This window comes from Dipteris shenzhenensis, chromosome 21 (assembly GCF_047967505.1).
Source record: "Dipteris shenzhenensis isolate YYH24624 ecotype China chromosome 21, Dip_SZ_1.0, whole genome shotgun sequence".
Lineage (NCBI taxonomy): Eukaryota > Viridiplantae > Streptophyta > Polypodiopsida > Gleicheniales > Dipteridaceae > Dipteris > Dipteris shenzhenensis.
In genome coordinates this window covers 26,510,301-26,527,949 of record NC_141616.1, presented here as the reverse complement: position 1 = coordinate 26,527,949, position 17,649 = coordinate 26,510,301, and the positions used below count along the sequence as shown (strand labels likewise).

The 17,649-nt window shown below is 42.5% G+C and overlaps 1 protein-coding gene across 1 annotated transcript; it reads right to left on the bottom strand.

The window, feature by feature from the left end:
* Nucleotides 1–2,168: 2,168 nt before the first annotated feature.
* LOC147888692 (serine carboxypeptidase-like 42) lies at nt 2,169–6,063 on the bottom strand. The gene is made up of 10 exons (XM_087392840.1): nt 5,793–6,063; nt 5,135–5,242; nt 4,782–4,874; nt 4,596–4,688; nt 4,415–4,503; nt 3,668–3,937; nt 3,379–3,533; nt 3,194–3,286; nt 2,940–3,057; nt 2,169–2,670 (listed from the first exon to the last, which is right to left on the bottom strand). The coding sequence occupies exons 1-10, from the start codon at nt 6,028–6,030 to the stop codon at nt 2,473–2,475; spliced, it is 1,455 nt and encodes a 484-aa protein (XP_087248966.1). The 5' UTR covers nt 6,031–6,063; the 3' UTR covers nt 2,169–2,472.
* Nucleotides 6,064–17,649: the final 11,586 nt, after the last annotated feature.

Sequence of the window (17,649 nt, the reverse complement as noted above, 5' to 3'; positions counted from 1 at the left end):
TGTACATGATATTTATTTCATACCTACAATAGAAAAATAATCTAATTCTTTTAAACACATTCATAGTTAAAGGAATATGAAAGAGGGAATACTGCATTTATATTTGGTAACTAGTTGCAACAATAATAAAGCTTGAAAGAAGCAGATGCATCCCGCAATGCAAATAGAAAAAGCACAATGAGAAATTTAAAATACATAGCACATATTGTTATATGAATAGGAGAAATAATACATTAAATAAATTTAAATAAAGTTATGTGTAAAGAAACTGGACATAATGTCTATTACATACCTACAATGGCAAAATAAGTTGATTCTTTTAAACAAATTCATAGCTAAAGGAATATGAAAGAGGGAATACTACATTCATAATTGGTAACTAGTTGCAACAATAATAAACCTTGACAGAAGCAGATGCATCTCATAATGCAAATAGGAAAAGCACAATGACAAATTTAAATAATGAAACATTATTATATGAATAGGAGAAATAATACGTTGAATAAATTTAAATAAAGTTAAATGTAACGTTGAAATCAAACCTGTAAGGGCAAGCAACCCTTGAAAAGCACAACGCTCCATAAATTTAAAAAACTGGGATGTAGCATTAGGCTATTGAGGGAGATGCCCTGTCACCAATGAATAACGTCAAGGTCTTCAAAATGTTGGGACATAGAATTTACGTTTACTCTGCGACATTGTTAGCCACTCCCTAGGGGGTCATGCTAGAAATGTGCTTAGAGGATCTCCCCACGCTACAACCATGGATGAAGTTCTCAACATCGCATTGGTAACAAAGGTCCCCTCGAAAGTTTCTCTAGAATTTATGAAGCTTGTTATACAGCATTTCATCCAATAACATGGAAGGCCAAAGCCTTCAAGACAATCTTAATGCATGGGCATTGTACTGCTCTGCTAGCAAGCCTTGAAAAAGTTGCCAATGGGTTGTAGCACTTCAACCTCCATGGGCCATTTGCTAGGAGGGCTAGAATAGCCCTACTAGCAAGCGTAGGGAAGTGCCCTAGAAAGATCCAAGAGGGAAGCAAGAAAGAGCTATGGATCTTGAGGAGGCTTGCTCCTTGGGTTTTTGCAAAAAATTAATGCACAATTTAGGGCGGGTTCAGACTAGGCCGACGGCCATGCTCAGCAATGCAAAATGCAAGGGTGCCATTACTCGTGGACCAATCGTCATCATAGGCCTGGACGTTTAAAGAAAAAGAGGTTGTCTAGGGGGGGAAGGTCACCCATTGTGTGGGCGAGGAAAAAAAAGGTGCGAAAGGCTCTGAGTGGGGGATTGAACCCATGTTGAGGGGCCAAAACATGAGTACTTTTCCATCAAGCCAATCAACATAAATTTTGTCTGTAGGGTGGTGTGAACTACCACATTGCCAAACATCTCTTGCATTCTCTTTGGAGCTTGAGTGTCTGCCGACCTAGGCTTGAACCCTACCTTACTTGTCTGATGTGGAGGGGATGAGCTGAAAAGGACGACATCCTCTCATGCCATCAATGCATAGATTATCCTTCTACGGTTAGACTTTAGAAATGTGCAATAAGCAAGGCATTGGGCAATTATTTATTTATTTTTTCAAAAAAGTATATTTTATATATTAGAAGTGGGGGTGGTGAGCCCAAAAGTATGACCTACAAAAATTGGTCAATAATGGGCCTAAAGCCCTAGACCTTGGCTGTAAAGACTCACTACCAAACACTCCCGTACAACAACCCTCCTACTACTCCCCTTAGTGCGTCAATCACGATACTATCTGTCCCTTTCGCCGCCAACGTTGAGGGAAGGTTCGCGACATCCCCTAGGAGGGCTCGCATTGGGCAATATTTTAATGACGAGCAGGGCTCAGCATTGGGCAATATTTTAACGACGATCCAACATATAATGCAGAAATTCACAATCCGGCCGCATTTATTGATTATGTAGCGGAATTCTACGTCCTGAATTGCTAGAGAAGGATGACGAGGCACGAACGACGACAGGAATCGGGAGAAATCTGTAAGGCTGATGAATAGCAAAAAGATTGCGAAGGAAACAAGAATGTGAGGAGACTTGCAACGATGCAAGTAGATTATGTAGCGAAAGCATAAGGAAACATTAGTTTCCGTCACTGTACAGAGGAAGTAAGGGACTGGGATCTGAGACAGAGAGACAAAGAGAGAAGAAATAGCAACTCTGTAATTGGTTTCTGTAACAAGTTTGTTCGGCCTGTTGCACAACTTCCAAATCCTTAAAATTGAAGAACTGTTCAATCCAGGTCTCAAAAATGTAAGGTGCCAGATGTTTCCGAGAAGAGAGCTATCTTTTGCGAGGTCCAGGACTCGCTATCGTATCTCTTGACACCTTTTTATATGAGAAACAGAGGAAGAACTTGACAGAATGGGAGTTCAAAGTGGAGCTGGGAAGGGGAAGCAAGGGGCTTTGACATACCCTACAGCGTATGTTATTTGGCTGCGCTTTGTTCAAAATTCATTTGCTTTGATGGGAAGCCTACTCCTTCGCAACCGCAGCGATGGCGAGTCCAATGGTAACGGATCCCCTGCCAGGAAGCTCGCAAATAGCGTCAAGGCCCGCGCTGGATTAGTGTAAGGCACCATGTGTGCTGCTCCCCGCACCGTCGCGTAGCTCAGAGGCCCATACACCTGCGTCCATCCTCCCACCTGCCACAGATTTTCGCCAAAGAAAGGAATCGTCTCAGCATCAAGAATCGGAACAATTCGAAGCAGAAGAATTCGGAAGAGAATTTGATGCAAAAGCTCATCAACAACGGAGATGATTTGGATTCGCGACCCCCTCGCTCCACCAATTTTCGCCAAAACAGGGATCGTCTCAGCATAAACAATCGGAAGGGTAGAATTCGGAAGAGAACAGATGCAAATGCCCAAGAACGGATATGATTTCGCGACTCTCTCGCTCCTTGTTTAAGTACCTGTCCTCCGTCGAACCAGGCACTGTAAGGCACAGTCGTGGTCAGGTTCATGATTTTCGCGAGATGATGAATCTGTCGCCTCGTCCCGCCGAATGGTATAACTGTGTCTTCGTCTCCACTGCGCAAAAAACAGTGACCCAGCTAGTTTCAGTGAGTTCCAGGCTTCCAGCTCTCCAAGAGTCCAAGCCCCTTCCAAGTCCCCCGGTGCGCGTCTTTCAAGACTAGTTAATCGCGCAAAGAAAACAATATGTCACCTGTAAACGAGGATGGGAACTCCCGCCTCCAGAATGTGAGCTAGAACAGGCAACATTGAATCATCTTCGCTCGACTCGTCATAGAAAAGGGACCTGCCAGACTCCTTAAGATTGAATAGGCGACCGATGGTTGAAGAAGCGCAAAGAAAGAGAGCGGACAGAGAGAGAGGGAGAGAAACCTATACCCTTCGCTGCAGTAGGACCAAGCCCAAGGCAAGCCTGTTGTATTTGCGTGAAAAGCCTGCTGAACTGACGGCAGATTCATGTAAGCCACCAGCTCGTCATCGATGCAAACATCCAATGGTCCGTCGGGTGTAGATGATACTTGTTTGATGGGATTCTGCAAGAAACTCGGAGATTGAAGCATAGAGAAGTTCGGAGAATGAGAAAAAGCTGCAAGAATGTCGGGCATTGGAGCGGAGAACGAGGAAAAGAGCGGCGAAAAGAATGAATTTGAGAGGCTGAGAGGCCTACTTTGAAGGATCGTTTCAGTCGCCGAGCTTGTTGGGTGGAAGGGGAGAGACAGACGTCGATGAGGACGTCGTAAGGATCGGTGAAATCCGTCACTTCTCGATCTAGCTCGACGGATGCTGCCGCACAGGCTTCGGTGAGCACCGCGAATATGGAGAAGTTGCAGTTGCTCATCATTGCTGCGTACGTTTGGTCGGAGATCAAGCCGTGCGTCCACTGGAAGAAGACGGTCTCGGGGAAGTCGATTAGGCCGTTGAGGAGCGGATTGCCAATCTGTTTGACAAAAAAGTCTGATCAGACTATCAGAGATCGACGGAGAAATTATTCTCGTGCATATTCTGTCGATTTCTACTGTGGATGCTCGATAGCATAGTCTGTCGATTTCTATTGCGGATGCTCCTCGATCGCACATTCTGTCGATTTCATGCGTTGATTGTTCAGTTCAGTCTATCTCCGTCTGATCAATGATCGACTGAGAAATCGACAATCCACACCAAAACTTGACAGAAATCAAGAATCAAACAAGAAATCGACAGAATATCCGACGGAGAAATCCACAGAATGTAAAACCACAAAAATCCACCAAACCTCGACAGAAATCAAGAATCAAAACAAGAAATTGAAGAACATCCGAAGGAGGAGCATCCCAAAAAGAAATCGACATAATAAAGTCTCTCAGAAGGACGCCAGAAAGGCAAACACTGTCTCCCGTGATCTCGATATTGGAGGCAATAAATTCGGGCGACATACCGCCATGCCCAAGAAATTGAACACAGTATCGCCGCCTTGCTCGCTAATGTAATCCACCAACAAAGCTGCGAGCTGAAAAGCGTAATGCCCTACACCAAGAAGGAAAACAAGGAGTGATGATCCACCTGCGTATCAGAACAGCGATGATCCATCTGTTTGCAGACAGAAGAACCACAACTACCTGCATAGCTCTCGCCAGTGATGAACATCTCTCTCCCCTTGTACTCTGGGAAAGCTTCGAACCAGTTTTGCAGAAACTGAAAATTTTGCGCAGCTGCATTCACAAAATTCGTTGATTCTCAGTGATACATTCCAAGCGACTTTGGTCGCTTCAATTCTTGCAAGGATTGCTGCTTCTCGGTCTCACCCGTAGATCTGTCGTCGGCGATGTAGTCGGAGCTCGAATTGGAGTACGACCAGCCCACCCCCGCCGGGAAGTCCCAGTATAGGATGTTGGATTCTGTTCAAGCAAGCACCACAGAGATCCGGAAATGAATTTGATTGGATTTTCTCATCAGCGGTCGCGAATTCTTGAGTCGAAACAGCAAACGGACTTGCGTGCACGCGCTAGAAGCTGTCCAATCGCGAGAAAAACAGAGAGAGAACGAACAGCCATGCAAGACAACAGATTTCGTCGGAAACACGCTACGTAAAACTCACGGATGAGGATCATAATCACTGCAAATTAAACGTGGAAAAGTAAAATGCACAGAATCGAACCTCTGTTCCATGAGAACTCATTCGCTATCAGCTCTCCGCTCCCTCTGCTCACGCGGAACGGACCATTTTCGGTGAACGCCCCATTTCCGATCGAAGTGCAACCAGGCCCTGCAGATTGAACAATGCCAAAACAGACAACACACAGAAATCGTTGTTTTTCTCAATTTGGCTGTCGTCTACAAAAGCGTCCCCTTAAAGCGCCAAGCTACAAAAGTTGAAAGATTTCCGACGATGAAGGTCCATGAACCTCGAGATTTCCTGGTCATCAAGTATCAATTTCATCGCATGAAAACAGAAGGCGACGAAATCGATGCTGGACGACGAGGAAGTCTGAAGGTTCACGGAGATCTTCCTCGTCTTGCAACTGCTCCAACAACAGGGCAAGCTAGCAAAAAAAACCTAATCCTACACAGTCTCGGGAAATTCTGGAACGAAAGAAGAGATCGTTTCTGCCAATACAACATCCTACAAACGTTTTCGGTCGTTTCACGCGTGTGCCGGAGCCAAGGCAGCAACCGATACGTTCCGGTGAGTGCAACCACAGCCACGCCATTTCCCAAACAGCAGAAAACAGCGAATGTGAGGAAGAAACAGGCACCAGAAGAAAGCGAATTGGGAGAGGAAGGAAGAGAGAAAGGGAGAGAAGGGAGGCGTTAACCTCCGTTGAGCCAGAGGGTGAGGGGCTTGGAGGAGGCGTGAGAGGAAGCTTGGACGAAGTAGTAGAAGAAGCGAAGGCCGGTGGAGGAGTCGACAGGGATGTAGCCGGAGTATTGGAGGAAGGAAACGGGGGGCTGGCCAGGAAGGGAGGAGATGAGGTCGGAAGAGGGGCTGGCTATGGAGGACACCAACGGAAACAGAAGCAGAAAAAACAGGAGCTTGTTGGCCGCCATAGCCATGGATTCTTCTTCTCCCCGTGATGTTTGAACGCAATCAAATATGTGTTTGTTATTCATTCACATAATTAACACTTCTTCTTCCACGTTCTTCTTGCTTTTACTTTTGCTCTCGTCACCTTTGTTGTAAACTTCAAGGTGTTTTTGGTCTACCACATGTTGGGAAAAACAAATTTGGCTTTCTTCGTGGCCAATACAACCAAAGTCGTAGATAACGTTCTTTCACTATAAGAAGGAGATCGACCCAATCGTTCTCATTGGCTTCATTTCAAATCTATAAACATTATGAATGCTTGTGAACCAAAATGCAAATCGATAATCTTCTTTGACTATATAACAAAGGAGATCTACGCAAGTGTTCTCATTAGGAAAGAGATGGTCTTCATTTTAAATCTATTAACTCCTTTAAAAAAAAAATACTCACACATCCGTTTGAGCCTATCTATAGGCACCTGCCCTAGCTCTACTCTACAAGTAGGAGGGCTTGAACACGGGTCGTCGCCCTGGTAGGCAAGCAGCCCTACCACTCTGTGACTTAAGCTAAATCTATAAACATTAGGACTACTTCTCTCTCTCTCTCTCTCACACACACACACACACACACACGTGCACGAGCATGTGCACATGCACACACACACACATGGGCAACTATGAGGGGCCAATTGCCTATGGCCCACTTACGAGAAACGAACTTAGGTAGTAGCTCAAGTGGGTGAGCACCCAAACTACTTCAGTTTTGGCTACTTTGCATATTATCTACTTTATTAAGCACCCTCTTCGCACATGCATCATAAATTCATGCTTTTCTTTTCTTTTCTTTTTTCTTTCCTTTTTCCATAATAAGAATCATGCTTCTCTTGGCATCCTCGCTTTCATTGATCCCTAAAGAAACAATAATTGTATCAACAAACAACCATGACAAATACCCACACAAACTTCTCATCTAGTCAAAACCCAAAGAAATATAAAAGGTATATATAATTCACTTTTTTTTTACAAACTAAATATATGCTTTCTTGATTCCCAAGAAAATACAAGGCTTTCAAGGGACATAAACTTGGTACCATGCAAAAATACGACATGTACCCAAAAAGAATTGAGCAAAATTTTTGCATAGTGACGAGAGTTGGAGAAGGGAGCGTGGAGCAAAGTAGAGCAGGGGAGAAAAAGAGCCGGAGGAGGGGTGTGGAGCAAAGTAGCAGAGTGTGTGGAGCAAAGTAGCAGAGCAGGGGCGGATGACAGTAACGTAGTAAAATGCCAAATGCCACAGATCAAACATACTATAAAGTTCGAGAGCCACCGTGGTGGCTAGAGCCCGGGGTTCCATCCATATTACTTGTAGGTCACCGTGGTGGAATCTTAGGCGCCACCTCAGACGGGCTAGTAATCATGAAGCAGACGCCATGTGGTCGGTGAGCAGGCCACTCTGATGGCTGGTAATTAAGTGCTGCCAACTCGGTGCAATCTTAGCCACGATAGACATGGCTGATGAGAGACATCACCACTGGGCACTAATTCCCACAAAGGTAAATCATGAAGCTTTAATCACTCATTACCATGCACTCTAGTTCTCTACTGAGAGCATGCGAGCTCGGTGACTAGTAATTTTTACTACACTCGTAGTGATCATGCATGCTTAAGCCCGATGGTGGGTGAGCAGTGGCTGGTAATTTAACTGCCAGCCCGATGGAATCGTAGCCACGATAGACGTGGCTGTAATCACTCATTACCATGCACTCTAGTACTCTACTGAGCATGTGAGCCCGATGACTAGTAATTTTTATTGCACTCGTAGTGATCATGCATGCTTAAGCCTGGTGGTGGGTGAGTGGTGGCTAGTAATTTTCATTGCCAGCCCGGTGGAATCGTAGCCACGAGAAGCGTGGCTGATGAGAGCCACCACCATCGGGTAATAATTCCCACAAAAGTAAATTATGAAGCCTAATCACCTCTAATCCCTCATTACCATGCACTCTAGTACTCTCCTGAGCATGCAAGCCTAGTGACTGGTAATTTATTGCACTTGTAGTAATCATGCATGCAAGCTCGGTGGTGGTAACTGGAAGGTGAGTAATTGCGGGCCACTGCAGTGGCTGGTAATTAACTGCCAGCCCGGTGGGTCTTAGCTGCCACCACAGACGTGGTTGGGAATCTTAGATGCCACCACCTCTAATCACTCATTACCATGCAAGTTAGTAATGCCGCCTTGAACTAATCAAAATTCAGGCCAACCACCGTGGTGGCTCTCACCTTGACAGTGTAGTTGGGTTGCTACAACTACTGTGGTGGCTCTCACCTGACAGTGTAGTCGGGCTGCTACAACCATTGCGGTGGCTCTCACCTTGATAGTGTAGTTAGGCTACAAATTGCTATTTCATTCCCTTAACCGTTTCATCTTCTATCCCTCTCGACTGTTTCATTCTCCCTTGCAATCGGACTGCAAAGTCAAGCCTCCACTATTCCATTTCCTTCGTTGTTTCATATTCTATCCCTCTCGACCATTTCTTTCTCCCTTGTAATCGAACTACAAACACAAGCCTCCACTATTCCATTTCCTTCATTGTTTCATCTTCTATCCCTCTTGACCATTTCTATCTCCCTTGGACTCTTCTTGCAACTTCTATCCCCTCTCGTAATGGACCCTGCATAGTTTGGGAGCTCCTCACACAATCTTTCCTCCCCCTTTGCAGCACAATGCGAGAGCCTCTCCTCCCTGATCTTGAAATCATGACATATCGGAGCTCCTCTCTTGCTCTTCAAAAGCCCAATTTGGATGCTCTCCAAAACTTTACCAGGTTGGTACAGGAGGTGAATGTGAAGGAGGGGCAACTAGTCTGTCAAGGTTAGAATATTACCATCAATGAAAGCGTGATTGAAAATGCTTTAGGAATTTATGGAGGCAGTTTGCAAGCACACTTTTTCAAGAAGAAGTGGAAGAGATAGGATATTCTAGATGTGTACCCCAATGCTCATATTAGAAAAGATGGTGGAGTCAAGCTTTCTAGCTTGCCAACAGACCTCCAAGATGTGCTGAAGAAGACAAATCATTTCTTTCTTGATACGAGAGGAATTGTGAAGTTCTTGTCATTTCAAGCAGCAGTAGAGCAAATGAAAGGACGTGATGTATCTTTCTGAAGGGCGATCTCCAAGAGTGTGTTAACCAACTTGAAGAATTGCATGGATGGCAAATACCAATTGCCATCAGTCCACTGGAGTTGCAATGCACTTGATGGCATCTACCCTCAAAGGGAATTTCGAGCAATACAATTAGCAGATGTCTTAGAAGGTGACTTTTCTACAAGAGAAAGCCACCAATGCAGCAAAGGCAGCGCAACTTGAGAAAAGTCTCAAGAAAGGTGTAGAAGCCAAGGTAGAGGAGGCACAAGCGAGGACCTTGCAGGAACAAGAGCAAGCTGAGGCCGCACTTCCTCATTCTCCCTAGATGCTGTGACAACTGCAAAGTTATCCCCCTCTTCCAGACAGTCAGTGAGGTCATCGAAACTCTCCCCAAACTATGGCGAGTCATTTGTATCACCATTGTTTGTCACTCCATCTGAACATAGAGGGAAAACTTGAACTCGCTCCCATGTCTTCACAGTTGTAATGTTCTCATAATCGTCATGATCCCCTATGATGCACACACTGCATAAATAATATTTTCTTGTTTTAAACAATTGGTTGTTTGAAAAGACCCATACGTTGTGTAGACCACAAACTCCTTTGATTTTCTCGCAATCGTGTCAGCTTCTCCTTTGCAATTCATCCACTTTCAGTTCATGGAACACTCTGTGCACTATAGTATTCTTAAGGCTTTATTTATCGTATGTTGAATGCGTGCCTGTGGAGAGGTTAGCTGTAAGCCATGTTACACCATCATGGGCATCATTGAGTTTTTCTTGAGGGCATGCTAATTGGTGTTTAAACAGAGCTTGCTTAATAACATCACCGCATCCATCATGTTCACGCTTGCCATGGCTAGACCAAAAGAAATTCCACATCATGCCTAGACCGCTGGTCAAGGATTTGAACCTTGAGACGAAGTAGAAGCCATGGGATGATTTAAATTGAGAGGTAGCACCATCTGACCACACCCAATGTTGTTTTATATTTTTTGCATGGGGATTTTTTTTTTCAACCATTCCCAATGCAGTAGAAAAGCATGCTACACAAATATGGTGTCATGTTCCCTATCATCTGAAATGTAGAAATGGTACATGCGTTGCACTAACCTGGACTCATGTGAGTCAGCAAGCAGATTGGCATCATGCATGGAAGAATCAAGAAAATGACTGTACATGTCAGGTCAAAGTTTATGTGTGTTTTACAACAATAAACATTCCTATCTTTGAGTTTCGTGACATACTAGGGCTTACAATGCTCAAAGCTCCTCTGCCCAATTGAAATGTTTGGATTTTGATCCATAAACTTGAGATACAACTCTGTCTCTACTAACCCAACATGCGAGAACAATAGAACAGTGAGCCTCCTTTTTTTTACTACTAAAAGATAGTCAACCATCGGGCTCATTTAGGACACATTTAAAACAGTAAACCACCGAGCTAGTTTAGGACATGTTTAGGAGAGTCACAATTTCAACCATTGGGATGGTTTAGGACACTATCACAGTTTCAACCACCGGCCTGGTTTAGCTTGACGGTCTTAACTTCACATATTAGACAATAACAAGTATATTGCTTTTCATTTATGAATTTCACAATTAGAAAATAACAATATATTACTTTTCATGTATGAATTTCACAATTTATGTCAGTAACTGCTTGCTGTTTGTCGTGAATTGGCACCGGGTTGGTTTACGACAATCACACTAAGTCCAAGCCATCCCAGTCTAGAAATAGTGATATATGACCCGAATAGCAAGAAATTAAATTTAACGAGTTTAAGTACTAAGAAACACAATAATTTCAACCACCGGGCTAGTCAATAACTAATATCTGTTCAACCATGCTGGTTCAGGACAATCACATAACTAGTGATTGAGCTGAAGCAACCACGATTGCATGATGTTCCAACCACCGGGCTGGTTTAGCAAAATAACAATATATTGCGAAATATATTGCAGTTAAATTTTGCTCAACCATGCCCTCGGGTTGGACAACAAATAATGTCTGTTTAACCACGCTGGTTCAGGACAATCACATAACTGGCGATTGAGCTGAACCAACCTACACTTGCATGATGTTCCAACCACCTGGCTGGTTTAGGACAATCACATTTAGTCCAAGCCTGGTTTAAGAAATGAAACAAAGTAAACTATCCCAAAGTTCAATCACAAACAACCACCGGGCTGGTTTAGGCACCACTGACCTGTATTGTATCTAGCATGTGTACGATGTGCTCCTCAAACACCTTGCGTCCCGTCCGCTTCTTATAGATGTCCTTTTTACTTGGAGAAACTCTCGTATTTTTGTGCCAAAATGTCATCATTGTAGCAATGACTTCCGCACTTGAGCTATCCCTCTTTTTCTTGTGTTCTGTTGAAGCCCAGAGACTTCTCGGATCGGGATGATTGTGCATTGCTTCTGCTCTATGTTCAACCACTAGAGCCACGTTGGTCCTTCTGATTAACAACATCTTCAACATTGTGTGCCCAAGCCGTTTCTCCTTTGTTTTATGGGACACCAACATAGCTAATGTTGCCCTCTTTGCAGCTAGTTGATCTAAGCTGTGCACCCCTTTCACTTTCTGTAGGCCATTTCTTAGGTTAGAGAGCATCGCCTCTTGGGCATGCATCTCTCGAGGTGTTGGTAGGGTTGTTACTCTATGAACTTTAGGGTGCAAGCTAAAGCTTGTGAAGAGTCGAGGTTGGTAATCATGTGAATGGCCTGATGTTACTGCCTCGAATGCTCCCACCAATTGTGACACCACAGCTCATGTTCTTCGCTCTTATGGCAATGATCGAATGTGTGCATCCGCAACTGCTTCTTGCTGCTGCTTTGCAAGGAGTCTTCTTTCTTCTCATTGTTTCTCCCTTTGTAGATGTTGCAAAAGTGTCTTCCATTGCCAATTCGATACTGTGCCAACGCTTTCCTCAACCCCCACTCTGTTCCTTGTGTCTTGACTTGGCTTTTCAGCTTTCCTGTCTCACAGCCTCTGTCCACTTCTCTTGCAAGCCATGACGAGCTACATGTTGCCATTGATGCCATGGCCACGATCAGTCCATAATAGATATAGAGAACCTAGCTGGTGAGGCAAGCAAAGAATAGAAGACAACTTACCCAATAGAAGACAATGGTAAACCAAAGTCTATGCAAGGTCACGTCGAGGTGCGTGTGGGTTGCAGGGCATTTGCAGGGTGGGGGCAAGTGTTGTAGATACTTAATCTTCCAGGATTTTTGATAGGCAGGAGGTGTGAAAATTCAAAATTCACGGGAGTAGCGAAATTTTAGCTGTCGATTTCCCCCCCTTCGACGATACACATCAGTAGAATTGGATATCCCAAACAAGTGCAATGTGGCCTAAAATGCTTCAAAACACAAATAGGCCAAAGGGCATGCTATCGAGTTTGATGCTGTGTATTATTAAATGCAATGTCCTTTGGCATGCTTATGAGCCATATAACAAGCAAGTGCATGGAAAAATAAACAATTCAAAATTGTAAATAGTGTTGGATTTCTTAAAAGATATTTTCACATGCACAAATTACACTTTTTCAACTTCTTCCATTTTAGGTTGAATCTAGATACCAATACCAACAACTATCAATGTTTTAAGACCACCATGTAGTAATCCACTAGTTTGGATTCCAAATTTTCAATATGTTTTGGTTTTCAACAAATAAAAAAAAAGTTATGGAGCGTGCCCTCAAATGGGTATGCATCAATTTAGCACAACATTGGAGGCCCATTAACCCATGCCTAATGTTCTCATTTAAGTGTGTCCTTGGGTTGAGAAAAAGCTCATGTAGTGTACTTTTGAATGATTACTTGGTTGCATGTATGTATAGAATAAACATTTGATGTTTTTGAATAAATTGCTATATCCTCTAGTCTTCAAGATGCATGCTTCACATGCAACATAGCACTTGTAATGCTTTAATGGTCTTATTCCAAATACTTATTCCATAATTTTTTGCTTTCATGTTCAAGTTCATAATGTGTACTACTATAACTTGAAGACAAAGTTTGCTAAATTCCATTGAGTAATGCATAAGTTATGGGTCATGAAAGATACCTATATACAGAAAAGTCCCTGAACCTCACAAAAAATGGTCCACACCCAAGTAAACAATGACCTTGTCTTCTTACTAAATTTTTGCATGCTTCATTCCACATAATTTATATTTAAAAATGAAATGATGCATTGTGTTTGTTAGATCCAAAGATTTGAGCTTATTGAAATTTAGGAAAAATTGTGGGTACATTCGAAGAAGATTCTTAAAAGAAGCTATATGCTTGACATATTTATATAAAAAAGTTTGTTAACTCATATTGAATTATAATACAACATTGCTTGGTATATAAAATCAAAGCATGTTTAGCCAATGTATATGGAGCTCAATGCTTCCATCCAATGAAAACTAGTATTTCATTCATGTGCCTTTCCAATAACTTTTTTTATCTTTAGAATAAATAATAGACATCATAAGTGGTGCCCCATTGTAGTCATGAATTTGTTTGTCATAGATATTGTAGCAGTGCTTGGCATGTGACTCCACCTATGAGAACTCCCTCCTCAATTCCTTCAGTAGAATGTAATTGGTCTGAAAAAATGACAACACGATCACATATCCATTCCAAGAGCATTTTTGGCCCAAATCTCACATTCGGTAAATGATAAGTTTTAATGCCTCCTAACAATTGCAATAAGCAAATCATTAGTGTTTATTTAAAATCATTAATTTAAGAATATTAAATCAAAAGAACTACAACATAACTTCAAATCAAATCAAAGTATATGATCTTTATTGTTGTGTCCACTACATCATAATCCAGACAAATCCATATGCATGTCTCTCACTCTCAATATTCCTTTCTCTCTCTCTCTCTCTCTCTCTCTCTCTCTCTCTCTCACACACACACACACACACACAAAATCCATACAAATACATGGGTCTCTCTGTCTCTGTCTCTCTCTCTCTCTCTCTCTCTCCATAAGTTTCTCCACAACACATGCCTCATACCCTCTCTCCCTTACACACCCCATCTAGGCAATTCAAAACTCAATGTTACCCTTCATAATGTGTCCTAGATAATATTGAAGTGATAGATTTGGTTCAAGGAAAGGAGATTGCTTCACCAACTTAGAAAGCATGGGAGAAAGCAAAGAGGAAGAGATTCAGAGGATAAAGAGGTTGAGAGGAGGCTAAGAGGAGGTTGAGAGTAGGATGTTGAGAGGAGGAGGTTGAAAGGATTAGGCTGAGAGGAGAAGGGTGAGAGGATGTTGAGAGGAGGAAGAGGTTGATAGGAGGAAGCTGAGAGAAGGTCAAGAAGAGGAAGAGATTGAGAGGAGATTGAGAGGAGGAGGCTGAGAGGAGGAGAAGAGGATGTTGAGAGAAGGTTGAAAGGAGTAGGTTGAGAGGAGAAGGGGGAGAGGATGTTGAGAGGAGCAAGAGGTTGACAAGAGGAAGATGAGGGAAGGTTCATAAGAGTTCAGTATTTACCAATAGAAATATCGACAGTAATACTGACACTATAGATTTTGTAGTTTTTTATGAAAATATTAGCAGAAATATGGATGGTTTGCGAACCCAAAAATAACCTGAACCGCATTCCACCACCTCTTTCTAAAAAGATCCTCTCCATCTTTGCATCGCCTTGCCTGTGCACCCTCCCTCTTCCTTGCTCCCCCTACCCCAAGCTTCCTCTCCATTAAGCTGCCTCTCTATCTTGTTTTCTTTCCTCTCTCTCCCTCTCTTTTCTCTCCTAAGCCCTCTCATTTACTCTCTCTTCCCTTCTCATTTTATCTCATTTGTCTCTTTCCTCTATCTTTTTCTCTCTTTTCCCTTCATCCCCTCTCTTTCCACATCATCCTCTCTCCCCTCTCTTTCCACATCTTCCTCTCTCTTCTTCCTCTCTTTTTCCTTCATTCCCTCTCTATTCCCCTCTCTTTCTGCATCTTTCTCTCTCTTTTTTGCATAGCCTTCCTCATTTCATCTTCTTACCTCTCTCTTTCTCTCTTTTATCTCTCGCCCCCTCCTTTGCTCTCTTTTTCTCCCTTTTCCATTCATTCCCTCTCTTTTTCTATATTCTCTCTCTCTCTCTCTCTCTCTCTCTCTCTCTCTCTCTCTCTCTCTCTCTCCCCCCCCCCCCTTCTCTTTTCTCTCTTTTCTCTCCTAAGCCCTCTCATTTTCTCTCTTTTCCATTCATCCCCTCTCTTTCCGTATCTTTCTCTCTCTTTTGTCCTCTCTTTTCCCTTCATTCCCTCTCTTTTCCCCTTATTCCCTCTCTTTCTACATCTTTATCTTTCTTTTTCACATTGTTCCCCTTCTTTCTCCTCTCTTATTTGCATCTTTCCTTTATCTTTTGGCACCTTTTCCCCTTCATCCACTCTCTTTCTGCTCTCTTTCCACATCTTTCCCTCTGTTTTTTGCATTTCCTTCCTCATTTTCTATCCCCCTTCATCTCCCTCCCTTTCCCCCTCTCTTTTCCACTCTCTTTTCAGTTGGATCAAGAACATGGATACTCATATGAATACGAATACAAAGTTACGATCATGCTTGTGATTATATTTGATTCTTGATAGCTGCTATTTTTGTGAATACGAGTATAGTCACATGTGACAAGTGGTCTTTTTTTGGGCATTCTTGGCTTGTTGAAGCCATGACTTGTTTATGTGCACATAAGAAAAACCCTTTCCCACGTTTCAAGTTTGTGAATGGTCTTGCTTTAGGACTTTTGAAAATGCTGAAGTCTTTGTCATGTTTAATCAATAGAGGTTTGCAATATGTCTTATGTGCCCCATGCTTGCTTATTGTTTTTCGATAGATTAATGGACCGCCCAAACCCACGACAATCTTCATTGAACCTGGCCCCTTCCCCCATACTGCTACCATATGGAATGTGCACACCCTTTTGTCCCATGTCATGATAGAATTAACAAGATGTAGAGTGGACTAATTTCAATATGGAAGTGCATACACATGGTTGGGATCGAGAGAAAAAAATCTTGGGGGAGCGTGCATTGAAATTGGCAAGAACCAACTTGAGGGACATCAGGAAGCTTTGGAGAGACTGGGAAACACCTTTCATGTGAAGGACATAATGGCTTGTGTGGATACCTTCATGGACCATTGTTACATCATCCATGAAGAGTACCAATACATAGAAGAGGATGTACAAGAGGAGGCCACAAGTGACCCCTCGAGCAATGAAGAAGAAAGAGACAGTACGAGTAATAGTAACACATAGCATTAGTATTTTTGTTTCAAAATATATATGACAGTCCTTTTTGGAGACCGATTTTGTTTGTAGATACAAAGAATTTAAAGAAAATAGTTATTATTATTTTCTATTGTTGAGTCAGATGTTGAGTCAGATGGCACGTATATGATGAGATAATTTTAGGCAATTTTGTAATACATGATGAGAGAATTTTTTAGACAACTTTGTAGCTCCAATGGAATGTATTCATTTTTGTACTACCTTGTAATAGAATATATATATTGGGACAGAATGAGGCTATAACAAGCCTCATTTTGTCCCACTATTTTTTTCCAAAGTTCCACAGCATTGATATTTCCATTGGGCACCAATGTAAATACCAACGCTGGTATTATTTATGCCCCAACAAAAAATTTTGACCGAAATTTTGATAGAAATACCAATGGATTTTTTTCGATTGATTTATCGATACTTCCCCCCTTTGCAAAAGAAGAGAGTGTATTTTGGTCAAAATTTGCATCAAAGAGTGCCCAATACCTTGTAGTGCTTGTGGGTAGGAGGTAAATCTCCCATAAATTACTTCTAAAAGAAGCCAATACATTGTAGTAGTTGTGGGTAGGAGGTAAATCTCCAATGCATTGCATCAAAAAGTGACCAATACCTTGTAGTGTTTGTGGGTAGGAGGTAAATCTCCCATAAAGGCAGCTAAAAGTTAGAGGATATGAGATCTAGCTTAAGCTCTAAAGGCTATGAAAAGTCACATCATAGTCAAAATCTTGCACTGTGCGATGGAGGAATCATCCGATTGGTAAAAGATAGGCAATCCCTAAGCACCATCCCATTGCAATTTGATCCAATGGTTGATAAATGGTGATCCCCGCACATCTTTCTATGCTCCATTTCAAAGTGGACCATTTTGGAATTGCATGCCACATGATCATATCATTGCACAATTCCATGAAGGACCATCTCATGGAAAATACCAAAATGGAAATGAAATGCATAAAATGAAATAACTATAATGCTACATGATGGAAATCCCATGAGGCTAGATGGATTGTGGGATTTCCTTGTATCCATCCAATGCCTCTTAACTATGAGGAGTCTATGTATCGTCTTCATCACCATGAGACCCCTCATCACACTGTGAGTGGGAGTCATCTATACTCTCATCCTCATCCTCATAATATGGATCATCCTGGCGATGTTGATACACTATCGCAGAGCTCATTACACACTCAAACCACCAACTACTTGCTTGCCTCTATCGACTTGTATGCCC